Genomic DNA, 24217 nt, shown 5'->3' with positions numbered 1-24217 from the left:
TTATTCCTCAGCAACTGGCTCAGCTGTGTGGTCACAAGGTGTTTTCTAATGGAAGAGGGTTTTTAAGGAAAAAAATGCCAGGGTAGACAAGCCCTTAACAGGAATGAAACCTCAAGACAGATATACAATTTTTTCCATGTACTGATATAATACTTCAGAATGTTTCTAATGTAGACAAACTTTATCATTGTAAACCCGTGGTTTAACCACAGTACTTAACAGCAATGAAACCTCTACAGAGATGCAGAGCTAGACAAACCTTTTCCCTTTACTGATATAATATGCACATTTAGAGTGGTGAGATCTGGGAGCCCTGTCACTGGTGGAAGAGGAGGGCACTTTTAGAGCAGGAGTGTGGAGTCTAGGACACCAAGGAACACCAGTCCTGGAACCTTTCCCAGCAACAAAGCCCGCTGCCAGCTTTGTCCACATATCTTCTCTGGAAATACCATCACTGGACCTAACCAGGTTACTCACAGAATCAAGGACACTTTCTAACATCATATATGCCATCATGTGCCAACAATGCCCAGACATTTTGTATATTGGACAGACTTCTAACTCGCTTAGACAAAGGGTCAATGGGCACAAAACAGACATCAAAACACTCCAGGTCCACAAACCAGTTAGTCAACATTTTAATGGAATGGGGCATTCTGTCAATGACCTAAAGGTATGTGTGTTACTGAAGAAGAATTATCCCACGGTTCTGGAAAGGGAAGCAGCCGAGCTGGCTTTTATATTCAAATTCAGCACATTAACACATGGTTTAAATCGTGATGGGAACTTTCTGAGTCACTATAGGGGCTCGTCTGCATACTTGGCTCAGTCTAATTCTTGACCTTCCCCCCCACTCTCTGATTTGCTCACCTTGATCATTTTTTTTTTCTGATTTGTCCACCTTGATTACTGTTTTTGGTTCTCTGTGCCTTAAATATTGAGTCTGTTCTGGTCTGGCTATGGTCTGAAAAAGTGGGTCTGTCCCACGAAAGCTCACCTAATAAGCTATTTTGCTAGTCTTTAAAGTGCTACTTGACTGCTTTTTGTTTTGATACTGTATAGACTAGCACAGCTTCCTCTCTGTTGCTAAGAGATTTGGGAGACTAAGTGTGAACTGGTAACAGACTGTTGTGGGCAGCTCCCAGTGCCAAGGGAGGCTGGGGCTTGGCAGGGAGAGAATCATAGAGTTCTAGGGCTGGAAGGGACCTCACGAGTCCAGCCCCTGCCTAAAGCAGGATCAACCCAACTAAATCATCCCAGCCAGGACCTTGTCAAGCTGGGACTTAAAAACCTCTTGGGGCATAGATTGCACCAGCTCTCTGGGTAACGCCTTCCAGTACAGCTGTAGCTTTAAGGGCAAACAAGAAGCTGCACTGGGGTGTGGAACTGAGGGGAACTAACCCCACTTTGTCCCCCACCCAGCTGTTGCACAGCCAGTGGGGGGAGGGGCTCACCTGACAAACAGTTATGGTCTCGTGAGGGAGATGCAAAAAAGCCCCCCCGGTGGCCAGCATCTCCCTTCAGCTCCTGTCTCCCCCGCGTGATTTCTCTCCTCCAGCCCCTGCTCGGCCGCACCCCGCAGGTCACTGACCCCCCACCCCCCCAACCAGGCTGGCTCATGTCTGCCCCGGTCACACCCCGCGATTTGCACCTGGAGCCCTTTGTAACGTGTGTAAGGAGTGAGGGCGAGGGCAGCGGCGCTTACTGGGCATGATCTGAAGCAGCGGGTCTGTCCCACGAACGCTCGTCACCTAGTAGCTGGTTTTGTTAGTCTTTAACGTGCCCCTGGCCTGCCTTTTTGTTCTCAGCGCGAAGCCTAGCACGGCGATGTCTGTTACTGGGCATGCTCAGTACACCGGGGTAGCAAATTCTTACGGGCGGAAGTCTCTACACCGGCCGCTTCTGCAACGGCCCCAGGGCGCGGCTGCCCGGCTGAGGGAAACAGCGCGGAGACGCCTCTGTTCCGTTGTTGGCGCCTTGGCGTCAGGGCTCCGTTTGAATTTGGCGCCCTGACTTTTGATTGGCTTTCTTGAGCAGCCAATAAATGCGCAATCCTTCGCCGGATCCCGAGACTAACCAATCCCTGAGAGACCCTCGTCTGGGCGGCCAGCCAATGGCACAGCGTTGCGTCACTGCAAGGGCCCGGGCTCTGGCAGACGCTATATATACAGCTCACAGGGCGGCGCTGGGTGCAGTGTGAGGTGCTCTCTGACCTCGTGTGTGGCCCGTGTCTCCTGCAGCCATGTCCAGCCGCGGTAAGAGTGGCGGCAAGGCCCGCGCCAAGGCTAAGTCCCGCTCGTCCCGCGCCGGCCTGCAGTTCCCCGTGGGGCGCGTGCACCGGCTGCTGCGGCGCGGGCACTACGCGGAGCGCGTGGGCGCGGGCGCGCCCGTCTACCTGGCCGCCGTGCTCGAGTACCTGACGGCGGAGATCCTGGAGCTGGCGGGCAACGCCGCGCGGGACAACAAGAAGACGCGCATCATCCCGCGGCACCTGCAGCTCGCCGTGCGCAACGATGAGGAGCTCAACAAGCTTCTGGGCGGCGTCACCATCGCGCAGGGCGGCGTGCTGCCCAACATCCAGGCGGTGCTGCTGCCCAAGAAGACGGGCGGCGGCGGCGGGCCCGGCCCGGCCAAGGGCGGCAAGAAGGGCAGCAGCCAGCAATCGCAGGAGTACTAGGCCGCGCCCCGGGCCGCCGGCGGAGACTCACCCCACCCCCCAAAGGCCCTTTTCAGGGCCCCCCCCCCAGGGCTCACTGGAAGGAGCTGCAGATCCGCAGGGAACTCGGGGCGGGGGGGAGCGCAAGGCCCACAGTACCTTTGCGGGGCTGGGGGATTAAAGGCGGAGCAGCCGGTGTCGAGCTGGGGGGGCTCCCGGGGGAGAAGTTCCCTTGTCCGTTGCGGGGACGATGTGGCCGAGGCTGAGCGCCCCCCCGGGTGGCCGCGGAGCATCTGCTTTCGCAGGAAGCTTGTATTCCTCCTCTCCTGCCCCGCACTTACTGCCTCTGCGGGGTGCACAGCTGGGGAGCTGCGGGCCGGACTCTTGTTCTGCATGGTCCTGACCCGCCGGATTCCGGAAGCTCTTCAACATGCGTGCGAACTGATCCCGAACGGACTGGGACTCGGGACAAGCGGCGTCCCCATTAACAGCTGGCCGGGGGTGTGCCGTAACACTGTCTGAAACGTTTCTATTTACTCGTTTGATTCTGCAGTAAAGCCAAGGTTGACCCGTTTCAACAGACACCATCTGGATTTAGAAGCTCAGTACAGCCACTGCAAGATCGAACCACAGAACACTGGATAGTTCATGCAAACTAAGCAAAATGTAACCCTTTCACTGTCAGCGGCATCCTTAACTTTGACGCTGCTAAATCTGCTGTATTAGCCTTTGCTTGCCTGTACAGGGCAGAAAATGTAAATACTGTGTAAAAACTAGGGGCTGAACCTCTGGTTTTGTGCATTATAATACTGAAAAGACCAACCTTTCAAAATCAGCATTTCCCTAGGTTGGTTGGTTATTGAATGTGAAGGATAGCTTTTAAGTAAGTAAATGGTTTGAGTTAAGACTGAAGCCTCATGTTGAGGAAGAACCTGAACAGTAGACAGACAGTTTCCTGAGGCTCTATAGCAGTTGTTACAATTTGAAACTCTTACATTAGTGTTTAGAGTATAGCATAGGCTTTAGTTATGGGTTATTCACAATATGTATATAAAGATGTTTTTGCTGCTTGAGTTGATGTGTAATCTAAATTTAACATTAAAATTTTAGTTCCAGCCTGGATTTGACTGCTGGTTCACCCACAGTATATGGGTATTCCAGAGACATTTAAACACCATCTTTGTATTTTACAATTTAGAACAGCCTGAACAAAGGGGTGTGTGTGAAAATTTCATGGGGGGGGCAGTAGCAGCAGCTGCTGGGTCGTGGGTGCATTTAATCCAGTTAATGTTGAAAGGTTACAGTTTATGTTCATTTATTTATCCATTAATAAAGCTTACATGCTATATACTTTGTTACACATGCCAAAAGGGCATTTTTCATACACACAAACAATTTGGATTATTGAGGGTGCTGCCCAATGCAGGGATGAGAAGTGGGGCCTGTTGTAAAAAGTTTGTTCATGTGATTTACAACAGTGTTTCTCAACCTTTTTTATAAAGTACCCCTTTTCCAAAAAAAAATACCTCCAGCATTTGTATACTGCTAATGGTATGTATACCACCACCTGAGAAACAAGGTCCTAAAATCTGAGGTCTTGAAACAAGCACCATTCACGCTTTCCGGCTTGTACCCTTTCAGCCATCAGCTTTGTTTTGCATACTACTAAATTACATCTCACTTAAAGTTTTACAAAACCAGCCTCCAATAATCTGTTGAGGTACACAGGGCCTGTGTTCCATGTAGCCCTTGTGTGGTGATAAGTATCACAGAGGTAGCCGTGATAGTTGGTAGCTTTAACAAGAAGTCTTGTGGCATTTTACAGACTAACATTTTGGAGCATAAGCTTTTGTGGGCAAAGACCCACCCCCTGCTCATGCATCTGATGAAGCAGCTCTTTGCCCACGAAAGCTTATGCTCCAAAATATGTTAGGTGTGTCCAACCTGTGGCCCATATGCAGCCCTGGACAGTGAGTAATGTGGCCCCACATGATTGTAAACTTTTAACATTATTATGAGATTTATATACAAACTATATTATATATTTTGTATGTGGCTCAGGCAAGCCAAAAGGTGGGACACCCATGGTCTATAAGGTGTCATAAGACTTCTTGTTCATGTTGCCCTTGTGTACCTTGAATTTTGTGTAAATTGGGGAGGGCTTGGGGGATACATTGGGGCCCTGGGAAGGGGCAGGGGGCTTAAGCCTGGGGTGGGTTAGGGCAGCAAGGTTGGTGGGAGGGTGCAGTTGAGCTGGGGCTTGCAGGGGTTGGACTGAGGCAGCAGAGGGGTGCTGTGGGGTTGAGCCCAGCCAGGGGTTGGAGCTGGGCCTGTGGGGGTTGTAGGTAGGGAGCCCCACTGCAGATTGAAGCTGGAGCCCTGTGTGCCAGTGAGTGTGAGCTGGGGCAGTGGGGGATTGGGGAGGATGAACAGAGTGAATGGGGGAGGGGGATCAGCTGAGGGTGTAGACCTTCATGTGCCTGCAATGGCTGACAGCTGGAGCCTCGTGTGCTGGCAGCTCACAGCCCAGCAGAAGCAGGGTGTGGGGGTGTGAAGCCAGGCAGGGGGGATTGAATGGGGATGGGTTGACCTGGTAGGGGGGAAAGAGCCCCAACTGTGGCAGAGAGCTGGGCAGGGGGGGTTGAATGGGGGTGTGCACCAGGGTGGGATGGTTGAGTGGAGGGGGGTTGGAGACCGACTGGGAGCCAGGGCCCCAGGCATGGGTTGAAATCAGACCCCATTCATGGTGGGGAGGTGAGCCAGGCAGGGCAGGGGTGCTTGAGCAGGGGGCACGTTGGAGCCCTGCATGTGCTGAGCCAGCCAACCAGGGAGGGTTATCTGGGGCCATAGGGGGGTTGGGTCTGGGCACAGTGGTTGGAGGGGAGACCCAGGTGTGTGGCAGGAGGTGAGCTGGGGCCAGTGGGGGATTTGGGAGGGGGGCTGAGCCCGTGGAGGGTTTAATGGGGGTGAACTACTGTGGCTATCAAGCAGCACCTCTCTGGGAAGCAGGGGGAAGGGGCTCTTAGCCTGCCAGCAGCTTTGTGTTGTGTGAACGTGAAGCCACGTGAAGCCAGGGTTACTGTATCAATCGGGTGTCAGCCACGTAACAGCAGGGTCCCATACTCTCGATTCGCATACTCTGAGTCCTTACTGTACTACTGAAAACTTGCTGGCCTCCTAGCAGCTTATCAAATAAATGAATTGGAATAGCAATATCATACTTACATTTCAGCACAAGACACATGAAACACTCCAAACAAGTCACTGCATGAACTTTTAGGATATACTGACTTTACTAGTGTTTCTGGAGCCTGTTGTAAAACTATGCAAATACCTAGATGAGTTGACATACCCCCAAAAGACCCTGGTGAGAAACTGATTTAGAACCCACTAATGGCTTTTAAGATGAAGGGGGTAAAACACTAGTTGAAATGCATAGGTCACTCTTCTACTTTGGAATTGGGCTATTGCTGTTAGAAGGAATAGAGTGTAGGCAAACGTCCTATTTCAATCCTGTTTTGAAAAGCCAGGTTGCTATAAAGAGTTCATGCTATATTGCACCTGCACATACCTGTATGGCTGTGAATAAACATTTGTCCAAGTATCCTCCGTAACATCCCTGATGACCAGAAGTTTTTAGCGATCAGTTATTGAAGAGGTTAGTCAGATAAAGGGCACTCTATGTCCTTTGCCATTTTAGCTTTATTTCTAGACCATAAGAGGTAGTGAGCATTCTTGTTACTGCATTCAAAAGTAAGTTTGCTTATAGCTTCAGGGCAGTGGTTCTCACTTTTGTTAATCAGGGTCCACCTGAAAATTTATCCGGTTAGATAACTCTTGTGAGGTGCTATAGATAAAAGCACTACATTAAAAATGCTCTTTGTTCTAACAAGTGGACAACTCATTTTAGTATCAGTAGGGGTCTCTTCCCCCACTACAGCGGTCAGCGCTGAGGCTGGGAAGGAGGATCATCTCTCCCTAGCAGCCCTGGAACTGGGGATAGTCACCTCTTTCTGGCAGCCACTGCAGCCCTGCACGTCCCAAATTCCTCCTATCTCAGCCCACTTGTTCTTCCCAACTATCTCTATTTTCCTCCCAAAGCCACCACCTCAGGGTCTGGGTCCAGACATCTAATTAGTGGAGCTATGCCTGTGAGTCACAAATTCAAAGAGCAGCCCTTCATTCTCCACTGCTGTGCAGCCACCCCCATTCACACCTCAGAGGGAACTTTGCTGTGAACCACCCATGAAGCTTCTGAACCACTGGTTTGAGAACCTCAGTTTCAGGGCAAACAAGTCCAATAGGATTATATCCTCTGAACAACTGCTCCAATGACAAAATGTAATATTTTAAGTTTTATTTTTAAATCTATAAGTAAATAAAAATGGGATGGGAGTGTAAATTAAGAGACCTCCCCCTAAGCAAAGATAACTGCAGCAGCAGCCTTTTTTTTGTTGGAAAAAAATAACATGCCAACTGCAGAAGTGCTGAGGAGAGGAACAGTGTTATTGGGCATCATTGAGCTGCCTTGCAACACTGAGAATACGCTTAGCACCCTTGCTCAGCAGTAAGCTTGCTAGTTCAACACCCAGGTTCTCTGCAGCCTCTTGAGCATGAGGAGGAACGTTCGTGGCTGTGATGCCAACATACTGTGTATCATCATTGGCTCCCTCTTCATTCTTTAAAAAAAAAAAAAAAAAAAAAAAAAAAAGTGTAACATCAAGAAAAACTGGGTCTTTGAGGGGTAGGTTGCCATAACATTCTTGCAAACCTTATCAGAAAATAATGTAAACAAGACAAAAGATTGAACTGAAAAAAGCATGGAGAAATGGTAACAGTTTTTTTTTTTTTGGTTTGCTTTAAAGTTAAAAGGGTTAAAACAAAAGGGCATTTATCTACCTGCTGTGAGTAGTTAATAGCAGTCTGCATCGTGTCCTTCAGACTATCTGATCCATCCAAGCTGTACACAGCTCCTGTCAAATACAACTGGGCAAAACGCAAAGACATGTGATAGCTGACCAACTTAAGCATCTTCCTTTTAAAAATTTCAGATTTCTGGTCTGAGGAGGAGTCTGGAAAGAGATGGGGAAACTATTCTGTCACTGACTTCCAAGTACTACTTCACAAATTGATTTTTTTTCTTACTCAATTTAGGCCCACACGTGTATTTTGCAGAAAGAGCCAATCATTAATAATGTGACATTAATCATCCATGCATTTTAGGAAAGGTACAAGCAAACATGTAACCCAACTGTCACCATTCCTGAAGGGGCTGACAAAGGTTGTTCTTCTGTCATGAGAAGCTAGCAAGCATGTTGCCTCCACAACCCTCCTTTTCCAAGGAGTAGGAGACTGGCACCATGTATTTAAAATGATCATTTCCTGCATGACAGCACAAATACTTCAGTCAGGGCAGTGTTCTATATTTAATCTTGGAGAAGTTTTTTTTTTTTAATCAAAGGAATAGGCTTTCTAGCCCCAGAAAACGGACTTATCTGCAGGGAGAATGAGAACTACCATTCAGAATTACTAAAAGGATGAACTATCATGTTTTTTCTGGCAGGAATTGTTTCTTAGTTGTTATAGCTGTCTTGGCTGTCATTTGACATTGTCCTAGACAATGCTGTTCTGGGGGATTCAGCATGCAGATGGTAAAGCTGCCACATAGGCTTGCTGGAACTATTTTTAGGTGGCAGGGAAAAGTGTGCATTGGGACAATATTCAGGTGGTGAACCCAACGAAATACACCTAAGTTCTGCTCACCTGGGCATCTTTCAGCATAGTATTGACTGCTACAGGAACACTACATCCACCCTCCTGAAACAAAACACAGCGAAGAGGCAAAAGTTGATGCCAAGATTTCTACATGACCCACCCATCAGAACCTTTGAAAAGCCTGCATAACGCAGAGACAGGTATCATTTAGCAATGTACAGAAAAATGTTGACTGGTTATGCACACACAGATAGACACTTTAATCTAGTCTGTATCTGGCAGTTATGGTAATGAAAACTATCAGGCTTCTGATACCATGGTGTTGATTTAACTATATTGCATGAGCACGTAAGATTTTTCTCACAAGAAGGAAGCAGGAAAAAAACAAACAATGGTACCAAACCTACCAGGTGTCTCATAAAGGCTCTCTCAGCAATGCAACATAGCACTGTTTCCTCATCATTTAGGACAGATACCATATCCAGTATATCTTGATCCTTAGCTCGGACCTCCACTGCTAAGGCACCCTGCAGGAAGAGAAAAAAAAAAAACACTTTCCTCAATCTTCCTGTAGTTAGTTGAGTGTGCACTGATAGTCCCAAACAACAACCTGCATGGTTCAAAAGCATTTCCAAAGCCACCGTAGCGCTCTACCTTTTACACACACTGGCAAATCCCATTGCGACAACACAGCAACAGAATGAGAACACAAAGAAAAAGTTGTGCATTATTAAACAAGTAAAATTCAAGATCACAGCTTCGGACTGATTCTTACAAGCCTGTTCTACATAGTTGCCGACTCCTTTTTGTCGTAGGGCAGGTCTACACTGAAGCGGTTGAATCAATATACATTAATTACATAGCTGAAGTGGATGCACTGTAATTCGAGCTTCAACATCATCTTCACTGCAGGAATGCTCCTGTCCACTTCCCTTGCTCTTGCTGAGGCAGGAATACTGACGCCAATGCAGGCACCCTGTGGATTTGATTTATTATGTCCCCACCAAGTGCGCCAAATCAAACTCCAGAAGATCAACCGCAGCAGCAGCAATTTTCCCAGTAAGTGAAGACATAGGCTTAGTATATATTTGAAAGGCCACTTCTCAGGAGCGGAACAGTCACTTAACAATAATGAGTTGCTACCTTTCTAGTTACAACTGCAGGACACTTCCCAAATGCTGCGTGCATACAGAACAGCAGCCAGAAAAAATGCAGCCTATCACAATGTGAAAACACAGTTCAGATGCTTGGTTGTTGACCAACAACTGGTTACTCATCTGGCTTTTCTCATGACGTACCTGCCCAACAGCATAAAGGCAATCTTCAGGGTTTAGGATCTGGAGAAAAAGCAAAAGTTAACATGCTGCAGTGCATTCAAGATTATGTAACTTTTTGTATTCAAAACTCTCTGAAGAGCAGCAACTCAGGATGAAACTGAAATGATTTCCATAAGGGAAGCGCACAACAGTGGTTATAGCAAAGAATTGGCAAATAACTATTGGGATGCTTTCCCAACTCTGCCATTGTAGGTACTACCTAGCAAGGGTCACGGCCCAGCTCTGGGCCTCAGTATGCCCATCCATAATATGGGTATAACAGTACTTGTTACATTGGAGGTTATAACATTTTATCAGAATTACCATGTGTTTCTAAAGTGCCTGTGGGTGAAGGATTTGGACCCTATAAATGACTCTAAAGTTTCTGGATGGGCAAATGTCAATGACAAATGGAAAGAAGATCTAGAAAAGTTATTATTCCTCTTTATTTACCAATGATGCGGCCACATCTGGAGTACTGCATCCAGTTCTGGGAAACCCAGTAGAGCAAATGTGTGGATGCATTGGAGAAGGTCCACTGGAGTGAAACCAAAATGACGAGAGTGCTGGAGCACATGACCCTTTGCAGAAGAGCGAGCGGCAACTTGATAGCCTTCAACTTCTTGAAGGGGGGGGCTCCAAAAGGGACGGAGCGAGTGTTTTCAGTAGTGGCGAATGGCAGAACAAGGAGCAGTGTCTCAAATTACAGTATGGGAGGTCCAAGTTGGATATTAGAAAAAACTATTTCGCTATGAGGGTGGTGAAGCACTGGAATGCGTTACCTAGAGAGATGGTGGAATCTCCATCCCTGGAGGTTTGAAGTCCTGGCTTGACTGATTTGGGCTATGCCCACACTACAAAATAAATTTGATTTTTTAACCTTGTTCTTATGATTCGAATTTAAATGACCTCAAATGTTGCAGAAATCTGACCCACCATCTCTCCGTGTCGCATTACCACATCTCCATTGCCTTATCCAAGTTCGACTGTGTGAGCAATGCATCGTGGGTAACTATCCCACAGTGCCTTAGCCCTGTTGCTTTCTGGGGGTTTTGTACCACTGGGTTGTGGGGAAAAAAAACCTTCCGCAGTTGGTTGTGGGTTTGATGCCACTATCCCAGAATGCAAAGAACTGTCCCAGAATTCAGAGCACCCACCAACCAGGCAAAAACGAACAGGAGATTTTCTCCAACAGCGCTAGCACAAGCATGGTCATTGCACAGACCATTACAGCACCTTCCTGGAATGTTGTGCGCTTTTTCTTTTGACTACAAAGGGAGACGATGGTTGAGGATAACGATGATTTTGAAGAGGAAATCACTCAACTGCAGTCCAAGAACTCAGAAATGCTGGCTGCCCTGGATACATTGCTGACAGTGGTGCAGTGGTTTTGGACTTGTGAAACCAGCACACACTGGTGGGACCACATTGTTTTGAAGTCCTAGGACAACCAGCAGCGGATGCAGAACTCTCGCACACACAAGTCCACTTTTATGGAACTTTGAGATTTGCTAGCCCCCACCTGGAAGCATAACAATACAAGAATGAGGCCAGCTTTAACGCTTCAGAACTGAGTGACCATCGCTCTGTGGAAGTTTGCAATGCCCGACAGTTACAAGTCGGCGGCAAATATATTCGGGGTAGGCAAACCTACAGTTGGGTGGTGTAGATAGCCAATGCAATCTGTCAGCATCTCCTGAGGAACACCATGACCCTGCGAGATGTACAGGCCACAGGGGATGGCTTTGCTGCCATGGAGTTTCCAAACCGCGGTGGGGCAATAGATGGCACACCTACCCATCTCATAGCCCCAGACCACCCGGCCTCTGAGTAGATAAACAGAAAGAGGTTGTGAGCAAAATCCTTGAGGAGGCCATTTAGGGACTGGGGCAAATAGATGTCAGGGATGGTGCTTGGTCCCGCCAAGAGGGCAGCGGACTGGACTAGATGACCTCCCAAGGTTCCTTCCAGTTCTAGGAGATGCGTAGCTCCAATTATATTTACATTTATTTAGCAGCCTTGAGGGGGAAGGGTTCAATTCCAGCTGCATGGGCAGCTCAGTGGGGAGGGATCCTTGTAAAGTGAGAAGAAATGCGTGGGGAAAGTTTTCCAGTCATATGCTGTGGGGAAAAAGGTTTCTCGGCAGTCCCTGGAGCAACCCTCATCAGGGAAAAGGCGATGTAAGCAGGGAAATCCAGCACTGCATATGCCACATAGCAAAGAGGAAAGAAAAGTTACTCACCGTAGTAACGGTGGTTCTTCGAGATGCGTCCCCGTGGGTGCTCCACAATAGGTGACGGGCTTGCCCGGCGCCGCAGATCGGATCTTCCAAGCAGTTTCTGCCGGACCGCGCATGCGCCGGCACGCGCCGCTCCCTTGCGCGCTCCTGGCCATGTGCGCGATCCGGTCCCCGCCAGTTCCTCGACCAACCGCCTCGGGTGCCCCTGCAAAACACTAACAGAGATCCGAAGCGGGGAGGATGGGCGGGTAGTGGAGCACCCACGGGGACACATCTCGAAGAACCACCGTTACTACGGTGAGTAACTTTTCTTTCTTCTTCGAGTGTCCCCGTGGGTGCGCCACAATAGGTGACTACCCAGCAGTAACCCAAGATAGGAGGTGGGTAATCGGATTATGTGCAGCTTGTCCCCGAGAGGACCGCTGCAGAGAGACGGGTATCCTCTTGGAATACCCTGTGAAGGGCGTAATGTTTGGCGAAGGTGTCGTAGGATGACCAGGTCGCCGCTCTGCAAATGTCTTTTAACGCAACGCCCTTGAAAAAGGCTGTTGATGCCGCCACCGCCCTAGTGGAATGAGCCCTGGGAGTGGCCGATAAAGGAGTCTTTTTGAGCTCATAGCACATTTTTATGCAGGATACAATGTGCTTTGAGATTCTCTGCGAGGAGAGACCTTCTCCTTTCGATTTGGGAGCGAGGGAGACTAGGAGTCTATCCGTTTTCCGGAAGGACTTGGTCCTGTCTACGTAGAAGGCTAGCGCCCTCCTCACGTCCAGGAGGTGTAGGCGCGCCTCTTCGTTGGAGTTATGAGGCTTTGGATAAAACGAGGGTAGAACAATAGGTTCGTTAATGTGAAACTCGGAAGAAACTTTGGGAACAAAGGCTGGATGCAGCCGTATGGTTACCGCCTCCTTGGAAAAAACAGTGCAGGGTGGCGTTGCCATGACTGCCGCGAGCTCGCTCACCCTACGAGCTGACGTAATTGCAAGAAGAAAGGTCGTCTTTATTGTAAGGAGGCGGAGGGGAACCGTGGCCAAGGGCTCGAACAGTGGTCCCATTAGCGTGGTAAGCACCAGGTCCAAGTTCCACGAAGGTGGAATCGGTTTCCGAGGGGGGTATAGGTTTACCAGCCCTTTGAGAAACCTGGTAACCATAGGGTGGGCAAACACCGTGTGCCCTTCCTCCTCATGTCTGAACGCCGAGATGGCGGCAAGGTGGACCTTCAATGAGGATAGCGAGAGGAGTCCTCTCTTGAGGTCCAGTAAATACTCTAGTATTGTAGGTATAGGCACCAAAAGGGGGGCCAGCTGTTTGGTAGAACACCAAGCCGTGAAGCGAGTCCATTTTTGCTTGTAGGTCTTCCTGGTGGAAGTCCTCCTGCTACTTTCTAGGACTCGCTGTACTTCCACTGTGCATGTACTCTCTAGGGAGCTGAGCCATGGATTAACCATGCTCGCAGTCGCAGGCTTTGGGGGTGCGGGTGCGCTATGGACCCCTGGGCTTGCGCGAGCAGATCCGGCGCCACCGGAAGAGGCATCGGTGGACGGTCCGACATGCGCAGGAGCAGGGGGAACCATTGTTGTCGATCCCACGTTGGGACTATCAGGATCATCCGGGCCCTTTCCCTCCTGGCTTTCTGCAAGACTTTGTGGATCAGCACTATGGGAGGAAACGCATAAAGCAGGGGGCCCCTCCACGGGATCGCGAACGCGTCCCCCAGGGACCCCCATCCCAGTCCTGCCCTGGAGCAGAATCGTGGGCACTTCTTGTTGTACTGAGTGGCAAACAGATCTATTTGGGGAAAACCCCATGCGTGGAAAATCGGCCGTAGCAGATCGGGACGGATCTGCCACTCATGTGTGAGTGCAAAACGCCTGCTCAGCTGGTCTGCCTTCACGTTGTGCGCACCCGGCAAGTATGAGGCTTTCAAGATTATATTGTTGGCGATGCACCAGTTCCATAAGCGGATTGCTTCCGCGCATAAGGCACGGGATTGAGCTCCTCCTTGCCTGTTTATATAAAACATGGTGGAGGTATTGTCTGTACTGATCCCGACGACTTTGCCTTGTATGTGGTCTCGAAAGTGTCTGCAGGCGTTGAACACTGCTCTGAGCTCCAGTATATTTATGTGTAGTGACTGTTCCGTGGGTGACCACAGTCCTTGAGTCACCTCTTCGCCCATGTGCGCTCCCCACCCTATGAGGGAGGCATCTGTAGTGAGAAAAACCGATATTTGCGGCTGGTGGAAGGGTACCCCTGTTAGCAGGTTCCTGGGGTTTACCCACCATTGTAGGGATTTGCGCACCCCGGCTGTGGGCGACACCACCCTGTGAACGGTGTGTACTGCCGGTTTGTATACACTCGCCAGCCAGTGCTGCATGCTGCGCATGTGTAACCTGGCGTTCTGTACTACGAACGTCGCCGCTGCCATGTGGCCCAGCAGCTGCAAGCACGTCAAGACCGGCACCGTAGGGCTGAAGGTGATGACCTGCACGAGGGAACCGATGGCCCGAAAGCGAGCCTCTGGTAGATATACTCTCGCTGTAACCGAGTTTATGCGAGCCCCTATGAACTCTATGTCCTGTGTGGGGTCTATTTTTGATTTTCCCAGATTGATAACCAGGCCGAGTGAAGAGAACGTGTTTGCTGTGACGCGTATCATGCGCAGAACCTCCCCCTTCGAAGCCCCTTTGAGCAGGCAGTCATCCAGATATGGGAAAATAAATACCCCCTGTCTGTGCAGGTAGGCTGACACCACTGCCAAGGTCTTGGTGAAGACTCTGGGGGCCGAGGAGAGGCCAAACAGTAGGACCTTGTATTGGAAGTGTTCGTTGCCTACCATGAACCAGAGGAATCGCCGGTGAGCCGGATGGATAGTTATGTGGAAGTATGCGTCTTGTAAATCGAGGGCTGCGAACCAGTCTCCATCGTCCAGTGCTGTAAGGATGGAGGCGATTGTGGTCATCCGAAAACGTTGCTTGCGCAGGTACCTGTTGAGGCCGCGAAGGTCTAAGATGGGCCTCCAGCCTCCTGTCTTTTTCTCCGTGAGGAAGTACCTGGAGTAGAACCCTTTCCCTTGCAGTTGCTCCGGCACTCTTTCCACTGCCCCTATGAGCATGAGATGGTCCACCTCCTGCCTGAGCCTCGCTACCTGGGAGGCCTCCTGGAGGTGGGGCTTGGGTGGAGGTCGTGACGGTGGGAGCGACTGGAAGGGGATGGCGTACCCCATGGCTATGATCTCCAGCACCCATTTGTCTGTGGTGATCCTTTGCCACTGGTCGTAGAATGGTCGGAGGCGATGGTGGAATAGTCGCTTCGGATGACCTTGTGCGATGGTAGTGATGGCGCAGCCCTGGATCTGTATGTCAAACTTGTGGCCTTTGGCCCCGCCCCGAGGACGCACGGCTCTGTTGTGAGCGTCGCCTGGGAGTTCTGTACTGCTGGTGCTGTTGATGTTGCCCTTGCTCGTAACTCCTGTGGTACTGGGGGCGCTGTTGCTGGTACTGGTACCGCCTTTGCTGAGGGTAGTACCTTTTCTTTGTGTATGGAGGGGTGTAAATCCCCAGGGTCCTGAGTGTGGCTCTTGAATCTTTACTGGAATGAAGGACCGAGTCAGTTGATTCAGCAAACAGCTTCTGCGAGTCGAAGGGAAGGTCAACTATCTTCGCCTGCAGATCCCTCGGTACACCCAAAGTCTGGAGCCAGGACTCCCTTCGCATCACCACTGCCGTTGCTGTGTCGTGCTGCTGTGTCTGCAACATCCAGGGCGATCTGAACTCCCGTCCTCGCAGCCGCGTAGCCTTCTTGCACTATGGCCTTGAGCACCGGCTTTTTGTCCTCTGGAAGCGAGTCCATGAGGGAGGTTAACCTGGAATAGTTGTCAAAATTATGGTTCGCTAAGTGCGCTGCGTAATTTGCCATTCGCAACGTTAAAGTGGAGGAGGAGTAGACCTTTCTGCCGAACAGCTCTAGCTTCTTGGCATCTTTGTCTGTTCCCCCTGTCCTGAATTGAGATGTCTTTGATCTTTGTTGCGAGGACTCCACCACCAAGGAGTTTGGCTGTGGGTGGCTGAACAGGAACTCCATGCCCTTCGCCGGCACGAAGTATTTCTTATCCGCTCTCTTTTGGACAGGCGGAATAGTTGCAGGGGTCTGCCATATCGTAGTGGCGGACTCTAAGATCGCTTCATCAAGCGGTATTGCTACTCTGGAGGAGGCCGGAGGTCTCAAATTTTTGAGGAGCTGATGGTGTTTCTCTTGCACCTCTGCTGTCTGGATGCCTTGCGTGAAGGCCACCCTCTTAAACAGCTCTTGAAACTGTTTGAGATCGTCCAGAGGATGGACGTCCCCCGGGGCCGTAGCCTCGTCTGGGGAGGAGAGCGAGGAACCGCTGGGGTACGTCTCTCTGGACCCTTCCGGTTCCTGCTGGTGATGGTACACCCTCTCGCTGGAGGTTTGCGAGGGAAAATCTCGGGGTTCCATGACCAGTCCCCCCTGAGATGCTTGAGTCTCTGTCCCCGGTCGCAATTGCCCTCGGGGGTACGAGATAGTCTGTGGGGATCTTTCCCTAGTAGATTGCGATGGTGTCTATGCCCCGCGTGGTAGGGGCGACCATGGCAGTATAGGCACTGTTCTTGGGAAGGTGACCTAGACCACTCCCTTGGTGCATACCCTCTGCGTCTGGGGGAGGGAGATCGTCGAGACACTGGAGAGAGCGATTTTGCATAATAGTCCAGCGGTTCAAACCCCACGAAGGGTGAAGGTGGTGCCAGCCAGGGTGAGGCTGGTTGCGAAAATGGAGAAGGGGGCTCCGGGTAGGCTAGGGGGGACCCCTGCCTTCTGGTTGGAGTCTGCAACATAAGCGGAGGGCTGTGAGAAAGCAACTCCACAGCCCTGTCCGGAGAGGGGCTGCAATGCCTCCTCTTGTGTGCAGCCTTCCCCGTCCCTGGAGGAGGTAACTCCGCCCCCTGACGCACAGGGGATCCCGGCCCCGTCCGCACCATGCTAGGCACGCTCGAAGGCGGTGCCGCACGTGCGGTGTCCTTCGGTGCCTGCAGGCTGCGTGCCTGCGCGCTCTGCACCGCTGGTTCCCCAGGGGTCGGTGCCGCTGCCTGTGGTGCCACCGGTACCGGCGCTTGTTTAGCCGCCGCCCTGCCTGCGGTGCGGGGCGGCTGGCTGATTATCGGAGGCTGAGCCGCTTCCACGTGGCTCTCCGTGCCGCCGCCGATCAGCTGTTGCTGCGGCTGGGGGCTGCTCGCTCCTCCCGTCCCGCTCGCTGTTGCTGCCGGCAGGGATTGGGCTGGGGAGGCTTTCCTCCGTTTTTGCGCTGATGGGGTGAGGGAGGCAGCTTTCCTTTTATGGGCCCCGGAGGGTCCCTCCTGCTGCGGCCGCTCCGGCACGTCTGGCTGGAGGGCCTTATCAAAAAGCAGCATTTTAAGCCGCATCTCCCTGTCTCTCCTTGCTCTGGCTGTTAATTTAGCACAGAAGGAGCATTTCTGTGCAACATGGGACTCCCCAAGGCACCTTATGCATAGACTGTGCCCATCGGACGCTGGCATCGCCTCTCGGCAGGACTCACATTTTTTAAAGCCTGAAGAGGACATTGTTGGTGAGTCTTTCAGTTGTTAAACGGGTACTTAGCACCTTCTCTGTGCTGTTTTCCCCTTCCGATGGCCTGCCGCAGCAGGAGGGCTGATGGCCCTATGCTCCTGGCCTCCAGCGCTTGTTACTGGGACTGGATTGAAGCTGTCCCGCTTGTAGTTTGTTTGTTGCTTTTGTGTTTTTTTTTTGTTTTTTTTTTTTTTTTTTTGCAAAAACAACCGGCTAACTTGCAGTAGCCTAAGTACTTGAAAAACTATAAAGAAAAACAGTTAAAGTCATTGAATACGCTACTTGGCCTTAGCCTAGTTCGAATTCCGTCTGCAGCCGACGGCGGTTAAGAGGAACTGGCGGGGACCGGATCGCGCACATGGCCAGGAGCGCGCAAGGGAGCGGCGCGCGCCGGTGCATGCGCGGTCCGGCAGAAACTGCTTGGAAGATCCGATCTGCGGCGCTGGGCAAGCCCGACACCTATTGTGGAGCACCCATGGGGACACTCGAAGAAGAAGGCTTCGATTCTAGCTGCACAGATGCCAGAGCCGGGAGGGATCCAGGTGAAGTGAAAAGAAATAGGGGGTAAGGGAAATGGGAAGGGCGAAGGCTCAAAGAGCCTGCCAGCCGCGCGTAGGGGGGAAGATGGAGTGCCCACCAGGCATGTGGTGTGGCAATGCACTCCAGAGAAACGTAAAAGGGCACTGCAAAGAAATCCAATCCAAATTACCATGCTTCTTCAGGTTGCCAAAGATGATGTCGCCCTCCTAAGAACAACAGTGAAAAAGAGATGCTCATCCTGTGTGAGCACAACCCTAGAAAATTTGCCAAAATGCTGCGTGGCACCATGATACCAAATTCCTATTTGATTGCCTGGTATGGCAAGGTGTGGTACTGTGCAAGCCACATAAGTCAGGGCTGCCAAAAAAACCTTGTGCAAAGTACCTGGATGAGGCCTTCCTGGAGATCTCCAAAAAAAATCAGTAAGCGCTCCATCCCCAGGAACATTAACATGCAGTTCTGAGGGGCATGGACTCAGAAAATCTAAACCCATGCCTATACCTATACCTAGCTCTAATCACCTGTAGCATTCAGAAAAAAATATTCACTAGAAACAGCTGGGCCCTGGGGGCTCAGGGACCGGCGTAGAGGTGACCAGCTTCAGGCTGATGGTGAAGAGCTCTGGGCTACTGTGAAGAGCTTCCTCGGGCCCCTGGTGGTTGCTTCCATCCTCCTCGCCATTGGCCTCTTCCTCCTGGCCCCACTGCTCCTCTCAGCTCACCCCAGACTCTGCACCAGGGCCTCCAGGACTGTCAAAATTCAGAATGGGCAATGTGGTCAGGTCCTCCCCAAGAAGCACATGTAGTTGTTCATAATAGCAGTAGGTCTTTGGAGATGATCTGTACTTTCTGGTACACCTGCCAGAGTTCTTCCACCTTCCCCTGGCATTGCAGAGAATCTCAGGAGCAATCTCTGGCGCTCATCCTGCACAACACCTTCTTAAATAGGTCTGCATTTCTTTTGGACACTCGAAGTCTGCTCGCCGCTGATTCCTCTCCCCAAACTGCAAGAAGATCCAGAATCTAGTGACGGCTCCATGCTGTAGCTCTCCTGCGCCCCTGAGAACTAAGCAGACTACTTATGCTTGCAAGAGATGGTTACTGATGCGGTGCAATGGCTACCAATGAGAAGCAACGCAATGGGTAGACAACATTTTTGCTTCTAGGTGCCCCTTCTGTTTCCCAGGCTTGCTGGTGATGAGTTCAAATTTGCGGGCTTCCTGTGACCTACATCCTGCACACCTGGAGAGCCGGGGAGTTGAAGGTGGCCATGCATAGTGGGTAATCATGTAGCTTTGTGGGATACCTATGGGACACTTCTGGAAGCTAATATGTTCGATTTTAAGACATGGCACTTCCACACTGGCCTTTAGTCGAACTTTTAAATTTGAACTTGATGCTATACCCAGATGCTTTCAACCATGTTATGATATCAATATTAGTGCTCCCTAAAATTGAGCTAATGGTATTTCCAGTGAAGACAGTGATGTTGCAATATTGAGCTAACTGCCTTAAATTTGACTTTATTATGTAGTGTAGACATAGCATTAGTTAGGGTTGATCCTGCTTTGGGCAGGGGATTGGACTCAATGATCTCCTGAGGTTTCTTCCAGCCCTAAGATTCTAAGAAGGGTGTTGAATGCATCTTGGAAAAGGACATGCAGTAAGCAGAACCCTTGCTCCAATGCAACCTCATCTCATGATAATGCATATATGGACTCAGAGCAGACAGTATGTTCATTCATGATGGGTCAGCTAAGGGGCCTGAAAGGGAATGAATAAGGGGTCTGGAAGTTAATATAATTTCCACTGTGCTTCTTCTCACCTGACCAATACGATTCTCCCATCCCATCCTCCTCAGACCAGCGGCAGCCAGAATTATGGCACTGAAGTCCTCCTTCTCATCCAGCTTTTTCAAGCGGGTGTTTAAATTTCCTCTCTACAAAAAGGGTTAAGTGAGAAGCATGGAAACAAGCTGGAAAACTATCTGCAATTTGGAACACTTTAGTTGCAGATCTCAACTCAACCACTAGAGGCTGCTACTACTTGCAATAAGCAAAGGACCATCAGAGGTAGCATTGTTAGTCGGTATTTGCCAAGAACGAGGAGTTCTGTGGCACCTGAACACTAACAGATTTATTTGGGCATCAGGTTCTCTGGGAAAAAAATCCACCCTGTATCTGATGAAGCGACGCTCACATAAATCCATTTGTGTTCCAGGAGCCACAGGACTCTCGCAGCTAGTCAGCTTGCTGCCTCCCTTACTGCTTGGGCCCTTCCCTCTTACCTCCATTTACCCTCCACAGGGGACGGGATACACAGTCTCCCATGCAAGCAGGTCAGGCTTCTCGATCAAACACAGACCAACTACAGAGCATCCTTCTGAGAGAACTACCACGGATGTGTCTCCCAAAAGACCCTTTAACACAAGGATGGGCAAAATACAGCCCACCGGAGAGAGCACATACTTTACAAACATCATCACGCGTTCAGCTACAGAATGAAGGGGAGGGGTGAGTATGGAAGAGACACAGCTGAAGTGGGGGTGTCCCCCTGCTGTTGTACCCCAACTCTGCAGAGCAAGGGTCAAAAAGAGGGACATATGCCACAGAGCTGCTCCAGTCTGAAGTATGGATGGTCAGTGACTGGTATCAATGCCTTTCTAAGAGACAATGAACTGTTTGTAAGGTTTCTTCAGCAGCCAGCTGACAAAATAATTATGCATAATTAAATGAAAATAAGCTGAAGGGCTACAGACTGGTACAATGAAGTCTTTCACTGGTGGTCTGAATCCCCCTAACCCATTAGTGACTGAACTAGAACGAGTTGTCTCTTAGGACAATTCTTCCCATGAAGTGTATCCGTCTGTCTAATATGGGGCCCTTTCTCAGCAGAAAATATAAAAATTGACTGGGCCAGTGAGAATAAACTCTCTCATGGTAGTTTAGGAAGGCAGCATGATGGCTGGGTCTACACAGGGCGGCTTTCCTGGCAGATCCAAGCTAATGAGCAAACTCGAAATTGCAAATGGCTGCTCATTAGCATGGTCCTGTGGCTCATTAGCATAGCCACGCGAGAGCTCGCTCTCGGCAGAGGGGGGTGCCAGCAGTAAAGGGGCCATGTGAACATGCCCCTGCCAGCAAAAAGCCCCTTTGTCCCCAGACCCTTATGGCTGAAGAAATGGATTGGCTGGGAAAGCCGCGCCATGTAGACCCAGCCAATCTGTTAGGCTACGTCTATATTAGCTATAGCAGTCGACCGCTGATATGCAATTTTAGCTATGTGAATTGCATCGCTAAACTCGACTTATCAGTGGTCGATTTTAATGTTTGTTTACATGGAAGAAAGTCAATAGGAGTGTTTCTCCCATTGGCCTTCCTTAATCCTCATTACTCGCAAGGAGTTCCAGGACTGACTTTGATCCCAGAAAGCGCCATTTCACACGTGCAAGAAACAAAACCCCAGAACAGCTTCCATGGTAGTAGTAAGCTAGTCTTAGTTTGAGCAGAATTCTGGAATTCAGGAAGCCTCCGTTCTAATCATAGCATTAAAGTGCTAGAGAAAAGTAAGTATTAATTACTGAGATACCACTCCCACACACTGCCAGGAAAGGATACGATATCCCTGAATTCCAGCTGAGGGAACCGCCTTTTGAGTTGAGCTGCTCGCCGAAGTGAACTGGTTCCAACCACACTTCAGGAGAAAACAAGAAAAAGAGTGAAACAGAATTAGATTAATTCCCTCACTCTTATTTGGGGACAAGTTAGGGGACTTCAGGGAAATACTTTACTTTTTAAACCAGTCACAGTGGATCTATCCATTATTTATATTGGCAGAAGGAAAAATTGAGAGATTTAACACTAAGGCACGACTGAGTCTAGATTTAACCAGACAACCTGGTCAGTGAAACATCTCTATGGTAGTTTGTTAGGCCTTGGAAAAGCAGCATTGTTTAGGACAATGTAGCAGTCCCCAAGCACTATTTTCTGCCTAACTAACTGGAACAAACTGGTTTGAATGGCAGGGATGTTATGGATCATAAAACATCCTCTTGTGTGTGCAAGGCAAGGTCTGATAAACAGATCCTGGAGATTGCAATGGGAAATCTCTACACAGCCAGTCTGACCAGAGACAGGACGACTTTGAAAGAATGTATGCAACTTACTTTTTTAAAAATCATAAATAAGATGAGAAGCCACATCTAGTCTAGCCTGTGAGAAGTATAAATGTACATCTGTGCAAATCAGATCATTTTTTACAACTTTACTATGATTTTCCCCGTGTTAATGAAAATTACTTCTATCTGGTGGATTTCAACACGGAAAACCCCAAAGAGAATGGAACCTTGTAACGTCTCAGGTGAGAGTGAAAAAATTTCTGGAATCTGCCCTATATCCCAGGGCTCGCACACACAAGTGCTTCCTGTCACATAAGTCACTAAAAGATGTGAAAAAGCCACTTCAATGAGCAATATAAGTTACACCAGCCTAGGTGCCCCCCACATAACTACAGCGACTTGGGAAGGTGCAATAATTATAAGAGAGCTCTCTCCTGTTGGCATATACCATCTGCACTAGTAGCACAACAGTCACACAGCTACATCAGTAGAGTTGTACTACTGTAGTGATTCTAGTGCAGATTACTCCTGAGCCTGAGTCAAGAAGCAAGAACAGAAATGTTTGCTCCCACCAAGTTACCATCACGGTGGAGTAGGTGAATGCAATGGGATAAGCTAAATGACCAAGGAAGAGAGGGAGCTGGCTGTGGTACAGGTCATAAAAACACTGGGGCAAGCTCACTTCTGCTCTATGTCCCTTGACTTCTATGGAGATAGAACCAGGGTGACTGTCCTCTCCACCAGTCACAACACTGAGGAAGAATAGCGTGCATAATGCTTTGAAGATATTAAGTGCTAATACCTGGGGTTTCGGAGGGTTTACGAAAGGTTAGATCTCAAAGTATGGCTAGAGATATGAGAGAGCAGGTCTTGCTCATTTACCCATCAGCAATTTTTTTTTTTTTTTAAACTAGGACAGAGTAAAAATTAGAATTCCTGGAATTCTTAAGGTTTTTATTCCTTTATTGCTAATTACTATAAAATGGTTCACATTAACTTGGAAAAAAAAAGACAATTTGAGAATATCCAAATCTGTGAAAAGGGCAAGGGATGGATGAGAGATGGCATGTAAACTGTATTTACACAGCAAGTTCACTAAGAAGAGTGACGACCAGGCAGTTTGGCTACTGAGAATCTAAGTTTAACCCCTTTTACCACCCCATTTTCCCAATAACAACGCTGCTATTCACTCACCTCTTTTCAGGAAGGTTGTTGAGTGTTTTCCCATTGTGCTTGGGATGAAAAATGACAGCATCATGGGGGTTTTCCCTTCTGCAAAGGAACACAATCCAGACAAGACATCATTCCATAGCGCGTAGCTAGATGGAGACCATTCTCCTCAAGGTTCTTAGTGGAGGTGCCTCTAACATCCTTATCCATTGTGCAACACAGGGAGCAATTTCATTTCCTTTCCCACTTTTCCTTCTAATTAATCGGGTGAAGGTGCTGGTTTGACATCTCTACAGAGTCAGATCTCTAATCAGCCACAGAGAAAGCACAGCACAAGCAACGGAAGGACAAACTACCCACCTCCCTCTGTCAACATGTTTAATCCTGGAGTCTACCCAATCCCTCTTTTAGAAAGACAGAAGAGCGCTGTCTTAATAGCCCCTGGTCATTGGGCTCTCTACTGAAGCAAGCAACAAGATGACAAGCACACAGGCAAGCTGTGCAATAGTTACCCTACCCAACAGGAGATAGATTGAAATCAACCTAGCTCACAACACAGGATGCCAACAGTAAATAAAGGCCCCTCTAAGAACTTTTAAAACTCGAGAAGTCAGAGCCTGTCAACGCACGCTTACTTGCAGATGGCCCCAATGGTGAAGCCAGGTGGGAGTGAAGTTGGCAGATCCTTCAACGAGTGAACAACCAGGTCAACTCTGCAAGTCAGAGGAAAGGGAAGTCTGAGCATGACGTGAATGATGGATACCCCGGGGCACCTGCAAGATGCCCCCCTATGAGTTAAGAAATAAATATTCCACACTGGATATTAGTTTAGAAAAAGGAGTAGGAAGTCCCAGTTT

At 49.4% G+C, this 24217-nt stretch overlaps 2 protein-coding genes across 5 annotated transcripts in view; one reads left to right on the top strand and one right to left on the bottom strand.

Moving 5' to 3' along the window:
• Positions 1-2195: 2195 nt before the first annotated feature.
• H2AX (H2A.X variant histone) lies at positions 2196-3984 on the top strand. Its single transcript, XM_074976702.1, has one exon. The coding sequence runs from the start codon at positions 2243-2245 to the stop codon at positions 2675-2677; it is 435 nt and encodes a 144-aa protein (XP_074832803.1). The 5' UTR covers positions 2196-2242; the 3' UTR covers positions 2678-3984.
• Positions 3985-6998: 3014 nt separating this feature from the next.
• Positions 6999-24217, bottom strand: part of HMBS (hydroxymethylbilane synthase) — a 49706-nt gene continuing 32487 nt past the window's right edge. For 2 of the 4 annotated variants that reach the window (XM_074976699.1, XM_074976701.1), the window contains 9 exons: positions 23996-24073; positions 23385-23462; positions 21691-21766; positions 19899-20012; positions 9670-9708; positions 8779-8898; positions 8420-8473; positions 7556-7642; positions 6999-7335 (listed from right to left, as the gene is read on the bottom strand). In XM_074976699.1, the coding sequence (XP_074832800.1) occupies positions 7162-7335; positions 7556-7642; positions 8420-8473; positions 8779-8898; positions 9670-9708; positions 19899-20012; positions 21691-21766; positions 23385-23462; positions 23996-24073 (820 nt within the window). In that variant the 3' untranslated portion in view covers positions 6999-7161. Of the gene's footprint in view, positions 7336-7555; positions 7729-8419; positions 8474-8778; positions 8899-9669; positions 9709-19898; positions 20013-21690; positions 21767-23384; positions 23463-23995; positions 24074-24217 lie in introns of all 4 variants that reach the window. The other 2 variants (XR_012642500.1, XM_074976700.1) reach the window with 2 other exon arrangements.

The sequence above is a fragment of the Carettochelys insculpta genome, chromosome 25, assembly GCF_033958435.1.
Source record: "Carettochelys insculpta isolate YL-2023 chromosome 25, ASM3395843v1, whole genome shotgun sequence".
NCBI classification, from domain to species: Eukaryota; Metazoa; Chordata; order Testudines; family Carettochelyidae; genus Carettochelys; species Carettochelys insculpta.
This window is presented reverse-complemented; position numbering and strand designations above follow the sequence as displayed.